This window comes from Lutra lutra, chromosome 9 (assembly GCF_902655055.1).
Source record: "Lutra lutra chromosome 9, mLutLut1.2, whole genome shotgun sequence".
NCBI lineage: Eukaryota > Metazoa > Chordata > Mammalia > Carnivora > Mustelidae > Lutra > Lutra lutra.
This window is the reverse complement of record NC_062286.1, coordinates 122,066,370-122,082,683: the sequence shown is the minus strand read 5'-3', so window position 1 is coordinate 122,082,683 and position 16,314 is coordinate 122,066,370. Positions and strand designations below refer to the sequence as shown.

The 16,314-nt window shown below is 39.4% G+C and overlaps 1 protein-coding gene across 3 annotated transcripts in view; it reads left to right on the top strand.

The window, feature by feature from the left end:
- RBL1 (RB transcriptional corepressor like 1) overlaps window positions 1–16,314 on the top strand; it is a 67,793-nt gene that overhangs the window by 16,108 nt on the left and 35,371 nt on the right. Inside the window, exons 7-12 of one of the 3 annotated variants that reach the window (XM_047746306.1) lie at window positions 1,874–1,923; window positions 4,506–4,692; window positions 6,107–6,273; window positions 7,747–7,859; window positions 8,071–8,174; window positions 15,427–15,564. In XM_047746306.1, coding sequence (XP_047602262.1) covers window positions 1,874–1,923; window positions 4,506–4,692; window positions 6,107–6,273; window positions 7,747–7,859; window positions 8,071–8,174; window positions 15,427–15,564 — 759 coding nt within the window. The other 2 variants (XM_047746307.1, XM_047746308.1) reach the window with 2 other exon arrangements.

The window sequence follows — 16,314 nt, the reverse complement described above, 5'->3', positions numbered from 1 at the left end:
AGAGTGTTCTTTATTTTTATTTCATTCAATTCTAATTTATATATAAAGACTTTTAATATGAAAATCTCTTTCAAGGGGCACCTGGTTGGCTCAGTTAAGTGTCTGACTTGATCTCAGCTCAGGTCTTGATATCAGGGTCATGAGTTTAAGCCCCATGTTGGGAAAGAAAAAAAAAGGAAAGAAAATCTCTTTCAAAAATCAGGGACTTGGGGTGCCTGGGTGGCTCAGTGGGTTAAGCCTCTGCCTTCAGCTCAGGTCATGGTCTCAGGGTCCTGGGATCGAGCCCCACATTGGGCTCTCTGCTCAGCAGGGAGCCTGCTTCCCTTCCTCTCTTCCTGCTGCTCTGCCTACTTGTGATCTTTCTCTCTCTCTCCCTCTGTTAAATAAATAAATAAAATAAAATAAAAAAAAATCAGGGACTATGGCAATACAAGGTTAGAATTTCTACATGAGTTTCTACATGGATAACTATTGTTAAGCTAAGTGATGCCCACCTCTTTTTAAGATGGGAAGTATGCTTTCTGTCCTCTTAAATTTATGTATGTTGAACCCTGACTGCTGAAGGCATTTGAGTTTACAACCCTTATATGTAATAATCTAGGAATAGTGTGGGTGCATAGATAATATTATAAACAGGGGCACTTGGGTAGCTCAATTGGTGGAGCATCCAAGTCTTGATCTCAGGGTTGTGAGTTCAAGCCTCATATTGGAGCCTAAAAAAAGAAAGAAAGAAAAGAAAATATTATATAAACAGTATAGTTTTCTTCTCTCACTAGCAATAGTACCTTATTCCCTTTGAATGTTTCCTTGCCTAACACATATTATCATTTAGTAAATGTTAGTTTCCCTTCTCCTTAGACCAATGTTTAAAATTGGACAGCTTTCGTCAGAATCACTTGGGGGAATTTATATAAAATGCTGCCTCAGCTCAGGACTTGTGGTCCATCAATCTGCATTTTTAAAAAAATTCCCGGGGTGCCTGGGTGGCTCAGTGGGTTAAAGCCTCTGCCTTCGGCTCAGGTCATGATTCCAGGGTCCTGGGATCGAGCCCTGCATCGGGCTCTCTGCTCAGTGGGAAACCTGCTTCCTCCTCTCTCTCTGCCTGCCTCTCTGCTTACTTGTGATCTCTGTCTGTCAAATAAATAAATAAAATCTTTTAAAAAAAAATCCCCTAAGTGACTGCCTGAGTGGCTCAGTTGGTTGAGCATCCAACTTGGTTTTGGCTCAGGTCATGATCTCAGGCTCATGAGATCCAAACCCTGAGTTCGGCTCCATGCTGAGCCTGCTTGAGATTCTCTGTCTCCCTTTGCCCCTACCCCCTGTTCATGTGCTTTCTCTCTCTCTTTTTTCTCTCAAATAAATACATCTTTAGGGAAAAAAAAAACATATCTTTAAGTGATTCTTACGTCACTAGAATTTAGAAACCATTGCCACAGGCTAACTTAAAAGTATTTTTTTTTTTTAAAGATTTTATTTATTTATTTGTCAGAGAGAGGGGGGGAGAGAGAGCAAGCACAGGCAGACAGAATGGCAGGCAGAGGCAGAGGGAGAAGCAGGCTCCCTGATGAGCAAGGAGCCCAATGTGGGACTCGATCCCAGGACGCCGGGATCATGACCTGAGCCGAAGGCAGTTGCTTAACCAACTGAGCCACCCAGGTGTCCCTTAAAAGTATTTTTTAAAGTTGACTTTACATTTTTAAAATATTTTATTTGTGTGCTAAATAGGTTTTACTGGTTTAAAGGAAATACTGAGTAATTCTGTTTTGTGTGTATATTTTTTATAACAACTGCCAATGTGATAGATAAATGTCATGTTTTTGTATCTATGTTATTATGCTTAATTACATGTCAAAAAATGACTTTTTCTTCCCAGATTTTAAAAGGAGAATGCCTCCTGGACCTTTCGAGTTTTACCGATAATAGGTAAGTATCTAGCATTAATGATATCTGCCATACTATAGGCTGTCGATGATGATTTATTGCAGTTTTTAAAGTAGAACATTATATTAAGGTAACTACTCCAAACTTAGGTTCCTTCTGCATTAGTGGCATTGACTGAGGTTGTTACTAATCCTTGTTGTCTCTAAGTAGACTTTTTTTTTTTAAGATTTTATTTATTTATTTGACAGATGGAGATCACAAGTAGGCAGAGAGGCAGGCAGAGAGAGATGGAGAAGCAGGCTCCCTGCGAAGCAGAGAGCCCGATGCAGGGCTCGATCCCAGGACCCTGGGACCATGACCCAAGCCGAAGGCAGAGGCTTTAGCCCACTGAGCCACCCAGGTGCCCCTAAGTAGACGTATTTTAAGAAATCTTTGGCACTTAAAAGCGCTCCTTCCAGAGAAACTCATAAAGAGACCCAGTGATTTCTGTATTTGAATGTATGTTCCTTTACTAATCAAATATTGGCAAATACCTATATTACAAAGCCATTATTGTTCCCTTAGTGATCACATCTTAATTAGGTTCGCCTAGTTTTCAGATTAAGTTTATATTCTCTTTTTGCTCATCTTTCAAAGTAATTTATTATTGTTGTATATGTGAACATGAAGCATGTCCATAATCAGATAGAAATTTCTGCTATTGTTAGGTGGGTAGAGTTAAAAACTAGGAAGTTATTAGCTTTTCCAGGCCTTGGAGTCTAAATTTATCTTCAAGTCAAAATATATCCATTGTGGAGGTACCTGGCTGACTCAGTTAGTAGAGTGTGGGACTCTCAATCTTGGGGTTATGGGTTTGAACTCCATGTTGGATGTAGAGGTTACTTAAATATATATATTTTTTAAAGATTTTATTTATTTATTTATTAGAGAGAGAGAGAGGGAACACAAGCAGGGAGAGTTGGAGAGGGAGAAGCAGGCTTCCTGCTGACTGGGGAGCCCAACGCAGGACTTGATCCTAGGACCCTGGGATCATGACCTTAGCCAAAAGCAGACTGAGCCACCCAGGCACGCCTTAAATAAATATTTTTAAAAATCCACTGTGTAACTTAGTTTTATTCTAGCAGCTTAACATAATTCTTGGGGTATCTGACTTACTCAGAAGAGCATGCAACTCTTGATCTTGGGCTTGTGAGTTCGAGTTGGGTGTAGAGATTACTTAAAAATAAAATCTTTAGATCCACAACTCTCTGACAAAACAGGAAAGAATATCCAATGGAATAAAGGCAGTCTCTTCAATAAATGGTGCTGGGAAAATTGGACAGCAACATGCAGAAGAATCAAACTGGAGAGCTTCCTTGCATCATACACAAAAACAAATTCAAAATGGATAAAAGACCTAAATGTGAGGTAGAAAACCCATCAAAATCCTAGAGGAGAACATTGGCAGCAACCTCTTTCACGTCAGCTGTAGCAACTTCTTACCAAACACATCACCAGAGGCAAGGAAACAAAAGCAAAAATGAACTGTTGGGACTTCATCAAGATAAAAAGCTTCTGCACAACAAAGGAAACAATCAACAAAACTGTAAGGCAGCTTACAGGATGGGAGAAGATATTTGCAAATATTATATATCTGACAAGGGTTAGTATCCAAAATCTATAAAGAACTTATCAAACTCAACAGCCGAAAAGCAAGTAATCCAGTTAAGAAATGAGCAGAAGATATGAATAGACACTTTTCCAAAGAAGACGTCCAGATAGCTAACAGACACATGAAGAGATGCTCAACATCACTCACCAATAGGGAAATATAAATCAAAACCATGACGAGATACTACCTCACACCTCTCAGAATGGCTAAAATTAATAATACAGGAAACAAGTATTGAGGATGCAGAGAAAGGGGAACCCTCTTGCACTTCTGGTGGGAATTCAAACTAATGAAGCCACTCTAGAAAACAGTATGGAGTTTCCTCAAAAAGTTAAAAATAGAACTACCCTGCAATCCTGCAGTAACACTACTAGATAATTACCCAAAGCATACAAAAATGCAGATTTGAAGGGGTACATGCACCCTGATGTTCATAGCAGCATGAACAATAATAGCCAAACTATGTAGAGAGCCCAAATGTCCATTGACTGATGAATGGATAAAGAAGACATGGTATATATAGACAATGGAATATTACTCAGCCATCAAAAAGAATGAAATCTTGCCTTTTGCAATGACATGGATGGAGCTAATGTGTATTATCCTAAGTGAAACAAGTCAGGCAGTGAAGGACAAATACCCTGTGATTTCACTCATATGTATAATTTAAGAAAACAGATGAACATATGGGGCGGGGGGTGGGGGGAAGAGGGAAACCATAAGAGACGCTTAGAGAACAAACTGAGAGGCTATGCAGGGAGATGGGTGGGAGATGGCCTAGATGGGTGATGGGTATTAAGAAGGGCACTGGATATGATGAGCCCTGGGTGTTGTATGTAAATTGATGAATCACTGAATTCTCCTGAAACCAACATAGCGCTGTATGTTTAACTAACTAGAATTTAAATAAAAATTTGAAAAATAAAAATAAAACAAAATAAAATCTTTTTTAAATAAATAATTCTCTTTTCAGCAAAGCCGTGAACAAGGAGTATGAAGAATATGTTTTAACTGTGGGTGATTTTGATGAGAGGATCTTTTTGGGAGCGGATGCAGAAGAAGAAATTGGAACTCCTCGAAAGTTCACTGGTGACACCCCATTAGGGAAACTGACAGCACAAGCTAATGTGGACTGTAATCTTCAACAACACTTTGAAAAAGTAATATAACTTAGTCTGGCCTCAATCTTGAATGATCTTTTTCTCTCTGTGTGTGATTCTACTAACAACAGAAGCATCTTTCAAGTTAAATCTTGAGTTTCTTCTACTAATTTATATTTCCCATGAAAGTCTTAAAAGGTAATTTTTTAAACTATGGCATTTAGTATTTTTACCTCATTTCTTGATGTTTTCATATTTTTAATACATTTTCCCAGAATGTCTGGGCTTTTCAGTAGGGTATGTGTCTTTTTGACATAAAAAAGGATTTATGTGGGGTGGCTCAGTCAGCTAAGCATCTGACTTCAACTCAGGTCATGATCTCAGGGGTCCTGGGATCAAGCCTCATGTTGGGCTCACTGCTCAACAGGGAGTCTGCTTTCTCCCTCTCCTTCGGCCCGCCCCCTACTGCCACACACAAGCTCACTTGCTCTCAAATAAATAAAATCTTTTCTTAAAAGGATTTATGCTTTCTTATCATTCTTTCTTTGCATCACCTTAGCCACTGTTCTTTTACATTAAAATTTATTCTGTGCTTTCCCTGAACTTCAGGCATAGAATGCTGGACTTGATTGTTAATAGTAAAGGCTTAATTCTGTTTTTATATGTAAGATGCGATGAGGGGCGCCCAGGTGGCTCAGTCCTTAAGCATCTGCCTTTGGCTCAGGTCATGATCCCAGAGTCCTGAGATTGAGTCCGGCATAGGGCTCCCTGCTCACAGGGAAGCCTGCTTCTCCTTCTCCCACTCCCCCAGCTTGTGTTCCCTCTCTCTGTGTGTCTTTCTCTATGTCAAATAAATAAAATCTTTAATTAATTAAAATAAAATAAAATGGGTTGGAGGATGAGGTCTGATGGAAAAATCTCTGGTCTAGAAGGTAGAAAACCTAAGTCTTAGTCCAAGCTCTGCCATTAACCTTATGAGCTTAATTTTTTAACTTTTCTGCCTGTTTCATATGTAAAGTGAAAATGTGTATATTTCAAATTAATATTGTGATAAAATGAGATTATAGGTAGTAGGTGCTTTGAAAAAGTGTTACTTAGGGCGCCTGGTTGGCTCAGTGGGTTAAGCGGCTGCCTTCGGCTCAGGTCATGATCTCAGGTCCCTGGGATCGAGTCCCGCATCTGGCTCTCTGCTCAGCAGGGAGCCTGCTTCCCTCTCTCTCTCTGCCTGCCTCTCTGTCTACTTGTGATCTCTCTCTGTCAAGTAAATAAATAAAATCTTTATTTTAAAAAAAAAGTGTTACTTAAATGTAAGGATGTTATTAGCATAGTATTGGTAAAACTTTGATAGTTAACCAGAGGAGGGAGGAAAAAAGTCCTACTAAATACGAATAGAGAAGATAGTATATATATTGAATTGAACACATAATGAAGGCAAGGTAACTTTTTAATTTCACAGATTTTTCTTTTTTGACAGAAAACATCATTTGCACCTTCTACCCCACTGACAGGACGGCGATATTTACGAGAAAAAGAAGCAGTCATTACTCCTGTTGCTTCAGCCACTCAAAGTGTGAGCCGGTTACAGAGTATTGTGGCTGGACTGAAAAATGCACCAAGTGAACAACTTATAAATATTTTTGAGTAAGTACAATAATATTTTTCTAAATAAATTTTTTAAAGATTTTATTTATTTATTTGGAAGAAAGAGCACGAGCCAGAGAGAGGGGCAGAGGGAAAGAGAGAAACAGACTCCCTGCCTAGCAGGGAGCCCGATGCGGGGCTTAATCCCAGGACCCTGAGATCATGACCTGAGCTGAAGGCAGACGCTTAACCAACTGAGCCACCCAAGCACCCCTCTAAATAAATTTTAATCACAAAATATGTTGACCAATTAGATGAAATTACCTATTAAAATTAGAGGGCGCCTGTGTAGCTCAGTTGGTTAAGCGAATGCCTTCAGCTCAGGTGAGCCCCACATTGGGCTCCCTGCTCTGCAGGGGAGCCTGCTTCTCCCTTGCTCCCCCTGCTTGTGCTCGTTCTCTCTCTCCCTGTCAAATAAATAAAATCTTTTAAAAAATTAAATAGAGATATTATTTCATATTATAGATTTTAAAGGGTAAATACTTCTGAAGGTTATTTAACCCTAATATTCCACTCTTGCACCTACCCCTAAGTTATTGTTTTTCTTTTTACATTGACTTGAAATGGGTTCAATCTAAATGCCCATCAATTAGGTGACTGATTACTTATTGATGGTGTAGCCATAAATGGAATTTTGTGCAGTTGTTTAAGATGAAGAGGCATGTGTCCTAGCAAAGATGGTAGAATAAAGCTAAATCAGAGAACCTAATTTCCTAATACTTAGTGAAATAAGAGAATCGTAAAAACCAGCAAACTGCTTAACCAGCAGCAACCAAATGAGGAAAGGGATATGATTTCATGCTATAACTTTGCAAAATGATGGTCAAGAAAGGAATGGATGAGGGGAGCCTGGGTGGCTCAATGGGTTAAAGCCTCTGCCTTCAGCTCAGGTCATGAACTCAGGGTCCTGGGATCGAGCCACATGTTGGGCTCTCTGCTCAGTGGGGAGCCTGCTTCCCCCCACTCTCTGCCTGCCTCTCTGCCTACTTGTGATCTCTGTCTGTCAAATAAATAAATAAAATCTTTAAAAAAAAAAAGAAAAATAGAGGGTTTATTAAATTATAATTATATCAATGGGAGTCATCCTTTTAACTGTATAATTGTATGAGATTTGACAAATGCATGCAGTTATGTAACCACAATCAAGACTTAAAATAATTCCATTAAACCCTCAAAATTTATGCCCCTTTTAGTCAACTCCTATGTCATCTCCAGCCTCTGACAACAACCATATATTTTCTATTTCTATAGTTTGCCTTTTCTAAAATGTTATATAAATAGAAACATAAAAGAGTTAATACTGACTCTGCTAATGTTGAAATTCCAAAACATTATGCCAAATGATTTTGTTTAAAAGTTTTCAATTTATTTGAAATACACTGTTTATATATTGAGGCTTACAACTGGGACCAGAATTGGAATAAATGTTGGTAGTTTTTCTCCTGGTAATTAGTTTCCTCTTGTATTTCATAGATCTTGTATGCGTAATCCTATGGAAAACATTATGAAAATAGTGAAAGGAATAGGAGAGACTTTCTGCCAATACTATACTCAATCAACAGATGAACAGCCAGGATCGCACATAGGTAAGAAGACAAAACTAAAGTTGACGCAGCATTAAAAGTAGACGCAGCATTAAAAGTAGACAGACTGGCCTGATAAAAAGGTAGAAATTAAATTATTTTCCTTCCCAGCTATTCTTAATGTATGAGATTTAAGTTTATATAAATTTTGTTCTTTGGTCCTTAACAGCTACATTTCATTAACACATATTTTCCCTTTTATTCCCCTCCTTAGACTTTGCTGTAAACAGACTAAAGCTTGCAGAAATTTTGTATTATAAAATATTAGAGACTGTAATGGTTCAGGAAACACGAAGACTTCATGGAATGGACATGTCAGTAAGTAAATCTACTCTTCCAGCCACTGGCAAGGTCTGAAAATTCCTAAGCCTGAAAGCAGTGTGTTGAGAGGCTGCATAGTGTCTCTGGGGAATCAGCAGTTAATAGCAAACTTAGCCAGTATGATTTGCTAGTTGGCCTTAGTTGTCTTTTGCACATCCATAGCTAGCCACCTCTGATATACCATCAGTATCATTTCCCTTCAGGTCCTTTTTTTGTCCTTCAATCCCAGCTAGCTAATAATGAGATGTGCGCCCCCCCCCCAACTGTTAACCCAATGATAATTAAGATATTTGCTCATACCTCCTAGGGATTTTTGAGGAATAAAATGCTTGTTAAAAAATTGCTCTGTGGGGGGCGCCTGGGTGGCTCAGTGGGTTAAAGCCTCTGCTTTCGGCTCGGGTCATGATCCCAGCGTCCTGGGATCAAGCCCCGCATCGGGCTCTCTGCTCAGCGGGGAGCCTGCTTCCCCCTCTCTCTCTGCCTGCCTCTCTGCCTACTTGTGATCTCTCTCTGTCAAATAAATAAATAAAATCTTTAAAAAAAAAATTGCTCTGTGGAGGGGCGCCTGGGTGGCTCAGTGGGTTAAAGCCTCTGCCTTCGGCTCTGATCATGATCCCAGGGTCCTGGGATCGAGCCCCGCATTGGGCTCTCTGCTCAGCAGGGAGTCTGCTTCCCTTCCTCTCTGCCTGCCTCTCTGCCTAATTGTGATCTCTGTCTGTCAAATAAATAAAATCTTAAAAAAAAAAATTGCTCTGTGGAGTGCCTATGTGGCTCAGTCAGTTAAGTGTCAGACTTTTGATTTTAGTTCATGTCATGATCTCAGGGTTGTGAGATCAAGACCTGCATCAGACTCCATGCCTGCTTGGGATTCTCTTTCTTCCTTTCACCCCTCCCTGCTTGCACTCTTTCACTCTCTAAAAAATAAAATGCTTTGTTTTCTTGGAACATTTGATAACTCTGGCCACTCTCTCCAATAGCTATATAAAGGAATTTTTTTAAAAAAGTGAATGCTGGGGCACCTGCCTGGCTCGGTTGGTAGAGCACATGACTCTTGATCTTAGGGTTATGAGTTTGAGCCCCACATTTGGTGTAGAGATTACTTAAAGAATAAAATCTTTATAAATAAATAGTCAAAGCTGTTGGAGTGCCTGGCTGGCTCAGTTGGTAGAGTATGTGACTCTTGATCTTGGGGTCATGAGTTCAAGCCTGCTGGGTATAGAGCTTACTATATATAAGCAAGTACATGCATATATATATATATATATATATATATATATATACACACACATACATACAGTTTATAAAAACTCAAAGCTCTTATATGATCTTTCAGTTTCCTCCTCTTCCTTGTCACTGTTGGAGTCCTCTGACTTTGCATTCCAATAGGAACAGGCTGATATCAAGGGGTGCTTCACAACTAATGTAATAAAATTTCTCTTTGTTTTCTTTCTGGAAATTTTCCTTTTTCCTGGATTCCATGGCTTTCTCTTTTATGATTTATCCTAATATATGTGTTTTGGTTTTTTAAGAAGATTTTATTTATTTATTTGACAGAGAGACAGTGAGAACAGGAACATAAGCAGGGGGAGTGGGAGAGGGTATGGAGGCTTCCCATGAGCCAGAGAGCCCTATATGGGGCTCAATCCCAGTACCCTAGGGTCATGACCTGAACTGAAGGCAAATGCTTAACAACTGAGCCACTCAGGCCCCTCATCCTAATATTTGACAAAGCATATGCTTCTGTAACTTTCTGAAAAAGAAGTAAATTTTCAACTTTTTATTTTGAAATAATTATAGAATTACAGGAAATTACAAAAGTAGTACAGAGATCAGGTGCCCCCAGTGGCTGCATTTTACATGGTGTAATATCAAAACCAGGAAGTGAACATTGGAATAATATCTGCCTTCCTGTTTATCATTATCATCCTTGTAGGTTAATTCAGCTGCCCCCAAAATCAAGATTCTGAGTTGTTCTGTTATCACAATGATCTCCCTCATGCTACCTTTTGAAGTCACACTTATTCCACTCACATTTCCTGTGAGTTCAGTTCTTTTAAATTTGTTGAGGTTTATCGTATGACCCCCAGTGTGTATTCTGCTATTGTTGGGTGGAGTGTTCTCTAAATGTCAGTTCTATTGTGTTGGTTGATGGTGGTGTTGACTTCTGTATTCTTACTGATTTTCTGTCTAGTTTTATCAAGTGCTGAGAGAACAGTATTGAAGTCTCCAAATGTTATGGTAGATTTACCTATTTCTCCTTTCAGTTCTTTTTTCTTAAGATTTTAAGTAATAGTTCCACCCAGTGTAGGGCTCAAACAATCCCAAGATCAAGATTTGCATGCTTTACTGACAAAGTCAGCCAGGCCCCCCTCTCCTTTCAGTTCTATTAGATTTTTTTTAATCCATGTATTTTGAAGCTCTGCTGTTTGATATATACACATTAAGGATTACTATGTCTTCTTGGTAATTGATCCTTTTATCATGAGGTAATGTCCTTTTTGAAGCTGATAACTCTGTTTCTGTTTTTGTTTTTAAGATTTTATTTATTTGACAGAGAGTGACGCAGTGAGAGAGGGAACTCAAACAGAGGGAGTGGGAGAGGGAGAAGCAGGCTCTCTGCCCAGCAGGGAGCCCCATACAGGGCTCGCTCTCAGAACCCTGGGATCAGGACTTGAGCCAAAGGCAGACGCTAAACAACTGAACCACCCAGGCACCCCTGTTACAAAGTCTATCATTTTTTTTTACATCTAGCCACTCCTGCTTTCTTTTGATTAATGTTTGCATGGTCTGTCTTTTTCCATACTTTTATTTTTAACCTACATGTATCATTACCTTTGAGGTGAGTTTCTTGTAGGCAGTATATAACTGAGTCATTTTTTAATCTACTCTCTTAATTTCTTTAAATCGTTAAATTTAGACAACTTAAATTTAATTATTATATATTAGGGTATAAGTCTGCCATTTTATTTCTTGTTTTCTGATTGTTCTTTTTGCCCCCCCCCCCACTTTCCTGTTGATTACTTGAACATTATTTAGTAAGCTCTGTGCGCAACATGGTTATTGAACTCAAGCCCCTGAGATCAAGAGTCACATGGGGGCATCTGGGTGATTAAATTGGTTGGGTAGCTGCCTTTGGCTCAGATCATGATCTTGGAGTCCCAGGATTGAGTCCCACATCAGGCTGCCAGCTTAGCAGGGAGTCTGCTTCTCCCTCTGACCCTCTCTCCTCTCATGCTCTCTCTCACTCTCTGTCAAATAAATAAATAAAATCTTAAAAAAAAAAAAGTCACACAGTCTACTGACTGAGCCAACCTGGTGCCCTTACTTGAACATTTTTTAGAGTCTATAGATTTGTTTAGTGGTTGCTCTAGGTATTACATTATATATGCATAACTTCACAGTCCACTAGTATAGACATTTTGTAGTTCAATAAAATGTGGAAGCCTTAAGTCCCTTTTTAAAAAAGTGTGCATAAAGGGAGCACCTGGGTGGTGCAGTTGGTTAAACATCCAGCTCTTGGGGGGCACCTGGGTGGCTCAGTGGGTTAAATCCTCTGCCTTCGGCTCGGGTCATGGTCCCAGGGTCCTGGGATCGAGCCCCACATTGGGCTCTCTGCTCCAAGGGGAGCCTGCTTTCTCCTCTCTCTCTGCCTGCCTCTCTCTGCCTGCTTGTGATCTCTGTCTGTCAAATAAATAAATAAAATAAAATAAAAAAAAATCCAGCTCTTAGTTTCAGCTCAGGTTGTGATCTCAGGGTCATGAGATTGAACCCCAAGTTGGGCTCTGCGCTCAGTACAGACTCTCTGCTTAAGCTCTCCCTCTGCCACTCCCTCACCTCTAAAAATAAGTAAATAAATCTTTAAATACTGTGCATAAAGTCTTTAGATTCACATTTGATTGATGGTTGTCTGTATAGAATTTTAGACTGATAGTCATTTTGCTTTATGATCCTGAAGGCATTACTTCATTATCTTCTACATTCCCGTGTTGCTAATTAGAAGTCCAATGGCATTCTAATTTTTACTACTGCTATGTGACCTATTTTTATTTTCTGGAATCTTAGTAGTATCTTCCTTTTATGTCTTATGTTCTAAAATTTACAATAAAGTCTTATTGTGGTCTTTTCATTCATGTGTTGAGCATTCCTACGGAGGTGCCCTGTTAGTCCAGAAATTTATGTCTTGCAGTTCTGGATCATTTTACTGCATTATTTCTTAGATAACATAATTGCCCACTGGTTTACCTTTCTGGAGCTGTTCTTATTCACCTGAGGAACTTTGTGGATGGATCCTTTTCTCTTATTTTCCATTTCTTTACTTTATTCTACGTCTAAGGATATTTACTCAACTTTTCGTCCTCCAGTTCTAGTGAATTTCTTTATTTTAGGTGTATTCTCATTTCTAAGATCTCTTTCTTGTTCCATGAGGTTAAATTTAGATTTCTTTGATGTCCTATGTTGAATGTGTTGTCCCTTTCTTCTGAGTTTTGTTTTGTTTTATTTATTTATTTATTTATTTATTTATTTATTTAATGATTTTTTAAAAATTTTAAGTAGGCTTCATGCCCCACAGAGCTCAAACTCACAACCTTGAAATCAAGAATCACTTGCTTTATCGACTGAGCCAGCCAAGCGCCCCTTTGGGATTTTTTTTTTTTTTTTTAAGATTTTATTTATTTATTTGACAGAGATCACAAGTAGGCAGAGAGGCAGGCAAAGAGAGAGGAAGGGAAGCAGGCTCCCTGCTGATCAAGATATGGGGCTCGATCCCAGGACCCTGGGATCATGACCTGAGCCGAAGGCAGAGGCTTTAACCCACTGAGCCACCCAGGTGCCCCTGAGATTTTATTTTTAAGTAATCTCGACACCTACCATGGAACTCAAACTTACAACCCCAGAATCAAGAGTTGCATGCTCCACCAACTCAGCCAGCCAGGTGCTCTTTTTCTGTTTTAATCTTTGTCTTTCAGTTGGAGGATTTCCTCATATGTTGGCTTATTCTTGGATATCCACATATATTTGAATAAAAATGAAACTAAAAATGAAACGTTAATAAACCCTTATGGTGACTGAGCAGTTTGCTTCAAAGCTTTGTATGTAAGAATAAGAATGTAAGTCCAGCAGTCTCATGGGACCATGTAGTATTAGGGATCTTCAACTCTTGGTGTCTTTTTAAAGATTTTACTTATTTATTTGGGGCGCCTGGGTGCTCAGTGGGTTAAGCCGCTGCCTTCGGCTCAGGTCATGATCCCAGGTCCTGGGTTCAAGCCCTGCATCGGGCTTTCTGCTCGGCAGGGAGCCTGCTTCCTCCTCTCTCTGCCTGCCTCTCTGCCTACTTGTGATTTCTCTCTGTCAAATAAATAAATAAAATCTTTAAAAAAAAAAAAGATTTTATTTATTTATTAGAGTGAGAGGGAGCACGAGCAGGGTGAGGGGCATAGGGAGAAGCAGACTCCTTGCTGTGCAGGGAGCCGTATGTGGGGCTCAATCCCAGGACACCAGGATCATGACCTGAGCTGAAGACAGACACTTAACTGACTCAGACACCCAGACACCCAGCTGTTGGTGTCCTTAATGTTCTTCAAATATTTCTGTTTCTGTAGAGAAGTATCTGCTCATCTCTTACCTGAACACTGGTATTGTGGAGCAGAGCAAAGAAGGGAAACTTGGTCTCACAATGCAGTATGCAGACTTTCACATAAAACCACAGTCTCTTCTATGCCTGGTGTTCTCAAGCTCCACATCTCCCTAATTCAGAATGGGGCTTGAGTGGGGACTTGAGTTCTAACTACAACAGACTTTCAAATCATCCATTCACATTAGCCCCTGCCTAATCTCTAATTTCCATTCTATCTATGCCCTCAGTTGCTGTGTTTTTCCTAGGTTATATGGAACAAATTCAATAATTCTAAGTGTCTCTCTTGAGGCCCTTGTTTGACCATCCTACTTTCCACTAAGTAATTTGTCATGTACTTTCGTTTGTAGTTACAGCTGACTTCTAGTTTTATCCAAGGTAGTTTCTGTTTCTTATTCTCTTTGCTGATTTGGCATGATACTTAAGAAAGGATGGTGACAAACACTTTTTAAAATGAAAATTTAGGGGCGCCTGGATGGCTCAGTGGGTTAACACCTCTGCGTTCGGCTCAGGTCATGATCCCAGGGTCCTGGGATCGAGCCCCACATCGGGCTCTCTGCTGAGCAGGGAGCCTGCTTCCTCCTCTCTCTGCCTGCCTCTCTGCCTACTTGTGATCTCTGTCTGTCAAATAAATAAGTAAAATCTTAAAAAAAAAATTTTAAATGAAAATTTATGTTAAATCATTCCCCCCCCTTTTTTAAAGATGTATTTATTTACATTTAGAGTGTGCCCATGAGCAGGAAGTCGGGGGAGGGGCTGCGGTTTGAAGGAGGAGGGGCAGTGGGAGAGAGAGAATCTCAAGCACAACCCCACTGAGCGTAGAGCCCAACTCAGGACTTGATCTCAGGACTCTGAGATCATGACCTGAGCCGAAGCCAAGAGTAGGATACTTAACCTACTGAGCCACCAAGGCCCCAGGTTATGTTAAATCTTAAACTCAGTAGTAAGCAGGACTTTTATCTTCTTTTTTTTTTTTTTTTTTTAAGATTTATTTATTTATTTTTTTTTTGACAGACAAAGATCACAAGTAGGCAGAGAGGCAGGCAAAGAGAGGAGGAAGCAGACTCCCTGCTGAGCAGAGAGCCCGATGTGGGGTTCGATCCCAGGACCCTGGGATCATGACCTGAGCTGAAGGCAGAGGCTTTAACCCACTGAGCCACCCAGGCGTCCCAGGACTTTTATCTCCTTAATAAAATACTTCTCTGAACTTTTAAAAAGTCTTAGCTGTGACATTATACCTTTGATTTTACTGTTTTGATTAACAAATTTTTATGTTGACGAAACAGTTGTCCTAAAACTGGTATTTAAACAAATGGAACCAAAGTAAAAAAAAATGGAACTAATCCTGATGCTTCCACTTGATTGGAATATTGACTGTTTTTTTATTTCAACGCAGATTGTTGTGTATGCCTCATTTAAATATAAGATCTGCCATTGAGCAAGATTATATTTTTTAAGAAAACTCTTATCAGTTTGAGAACTCAAGTTTTTAACTTTGATTATCTGGTATGATATAATGTACAGAAATTATTTTATCTTGTTTCTATAGTCATCTTTATAGAATGGCAAAGGCTGAAATTGCTGAGAAATATTAAACTGATTTTTCTGTTCTCCAAGGTTCTTTTAGAGCAGGATATATTTCATCGTTCCTTGATGGCCTGTTGTTTGGAAATTGTGCTCTTTGCCTATAGTTCACCTCGTACTTTCCCCTGGATTATTGAAGTTCTCAATTTACGACCATTTTATTTTTATAAGGTGAGATGAGAGCTACAATAACATTTAATGTTACCTAGTGTCCTAATTTAAGACTGGTGCCACTATTATACTTATTGGTATGACTTAGTTAATGTTTTGTCATCTGTGCTACTTTCAAAGTATTGATAGGAAAGTTAGTTTGAAGAGTTAAATTTTTATACCTAAGATATGCCTAAAGTTATGGAAAATGCAGATCATTGGAAAGCTTACGCATTTGAATTGCTTACTGAGTGGGGTTTTTTGTTTTGTTTTGTTTTTTAAGATTTTATTTATTTATTTGACAGACAGAGATCACAGGTAGGCAGAGAGGCAGGCAGAGAGAGAGGGGGAAGCAGGCTCCCCGCTGAGCAGAGAGCCCGACATGGGGCTCGATCCCAGGACCCTGGGATCATGACCTGAGCCAAAGGCAGAGGCTTTAACCCACTGAGCCACCCAGGCGCCCCCTGAGTGGGGTTTAAATATTTTTTTAGTGACTTAAGGAAAATTGCTTCTGTATATTTGCTTCAGTGTTGATGTGTGTTTCTCACTTTTCTTTTAGGAAGTTAAGGTAATTTTATTCAGGACAATGTTGTTTTTGACCTTATCTGATAGCAACTCATTTTTATTTGTAACATACTTTTTTTTTTCTTTTTTAAGATTTATTTATTTATTTGACAGAGAGATAGAGAGAGAGCACAAGTAGGCAGAGTGGCAGGCAGAGGGAGAGGGAGAAGCAGGCTCTCCACTGAGCAGGGAGCCCAACGCGGTGCT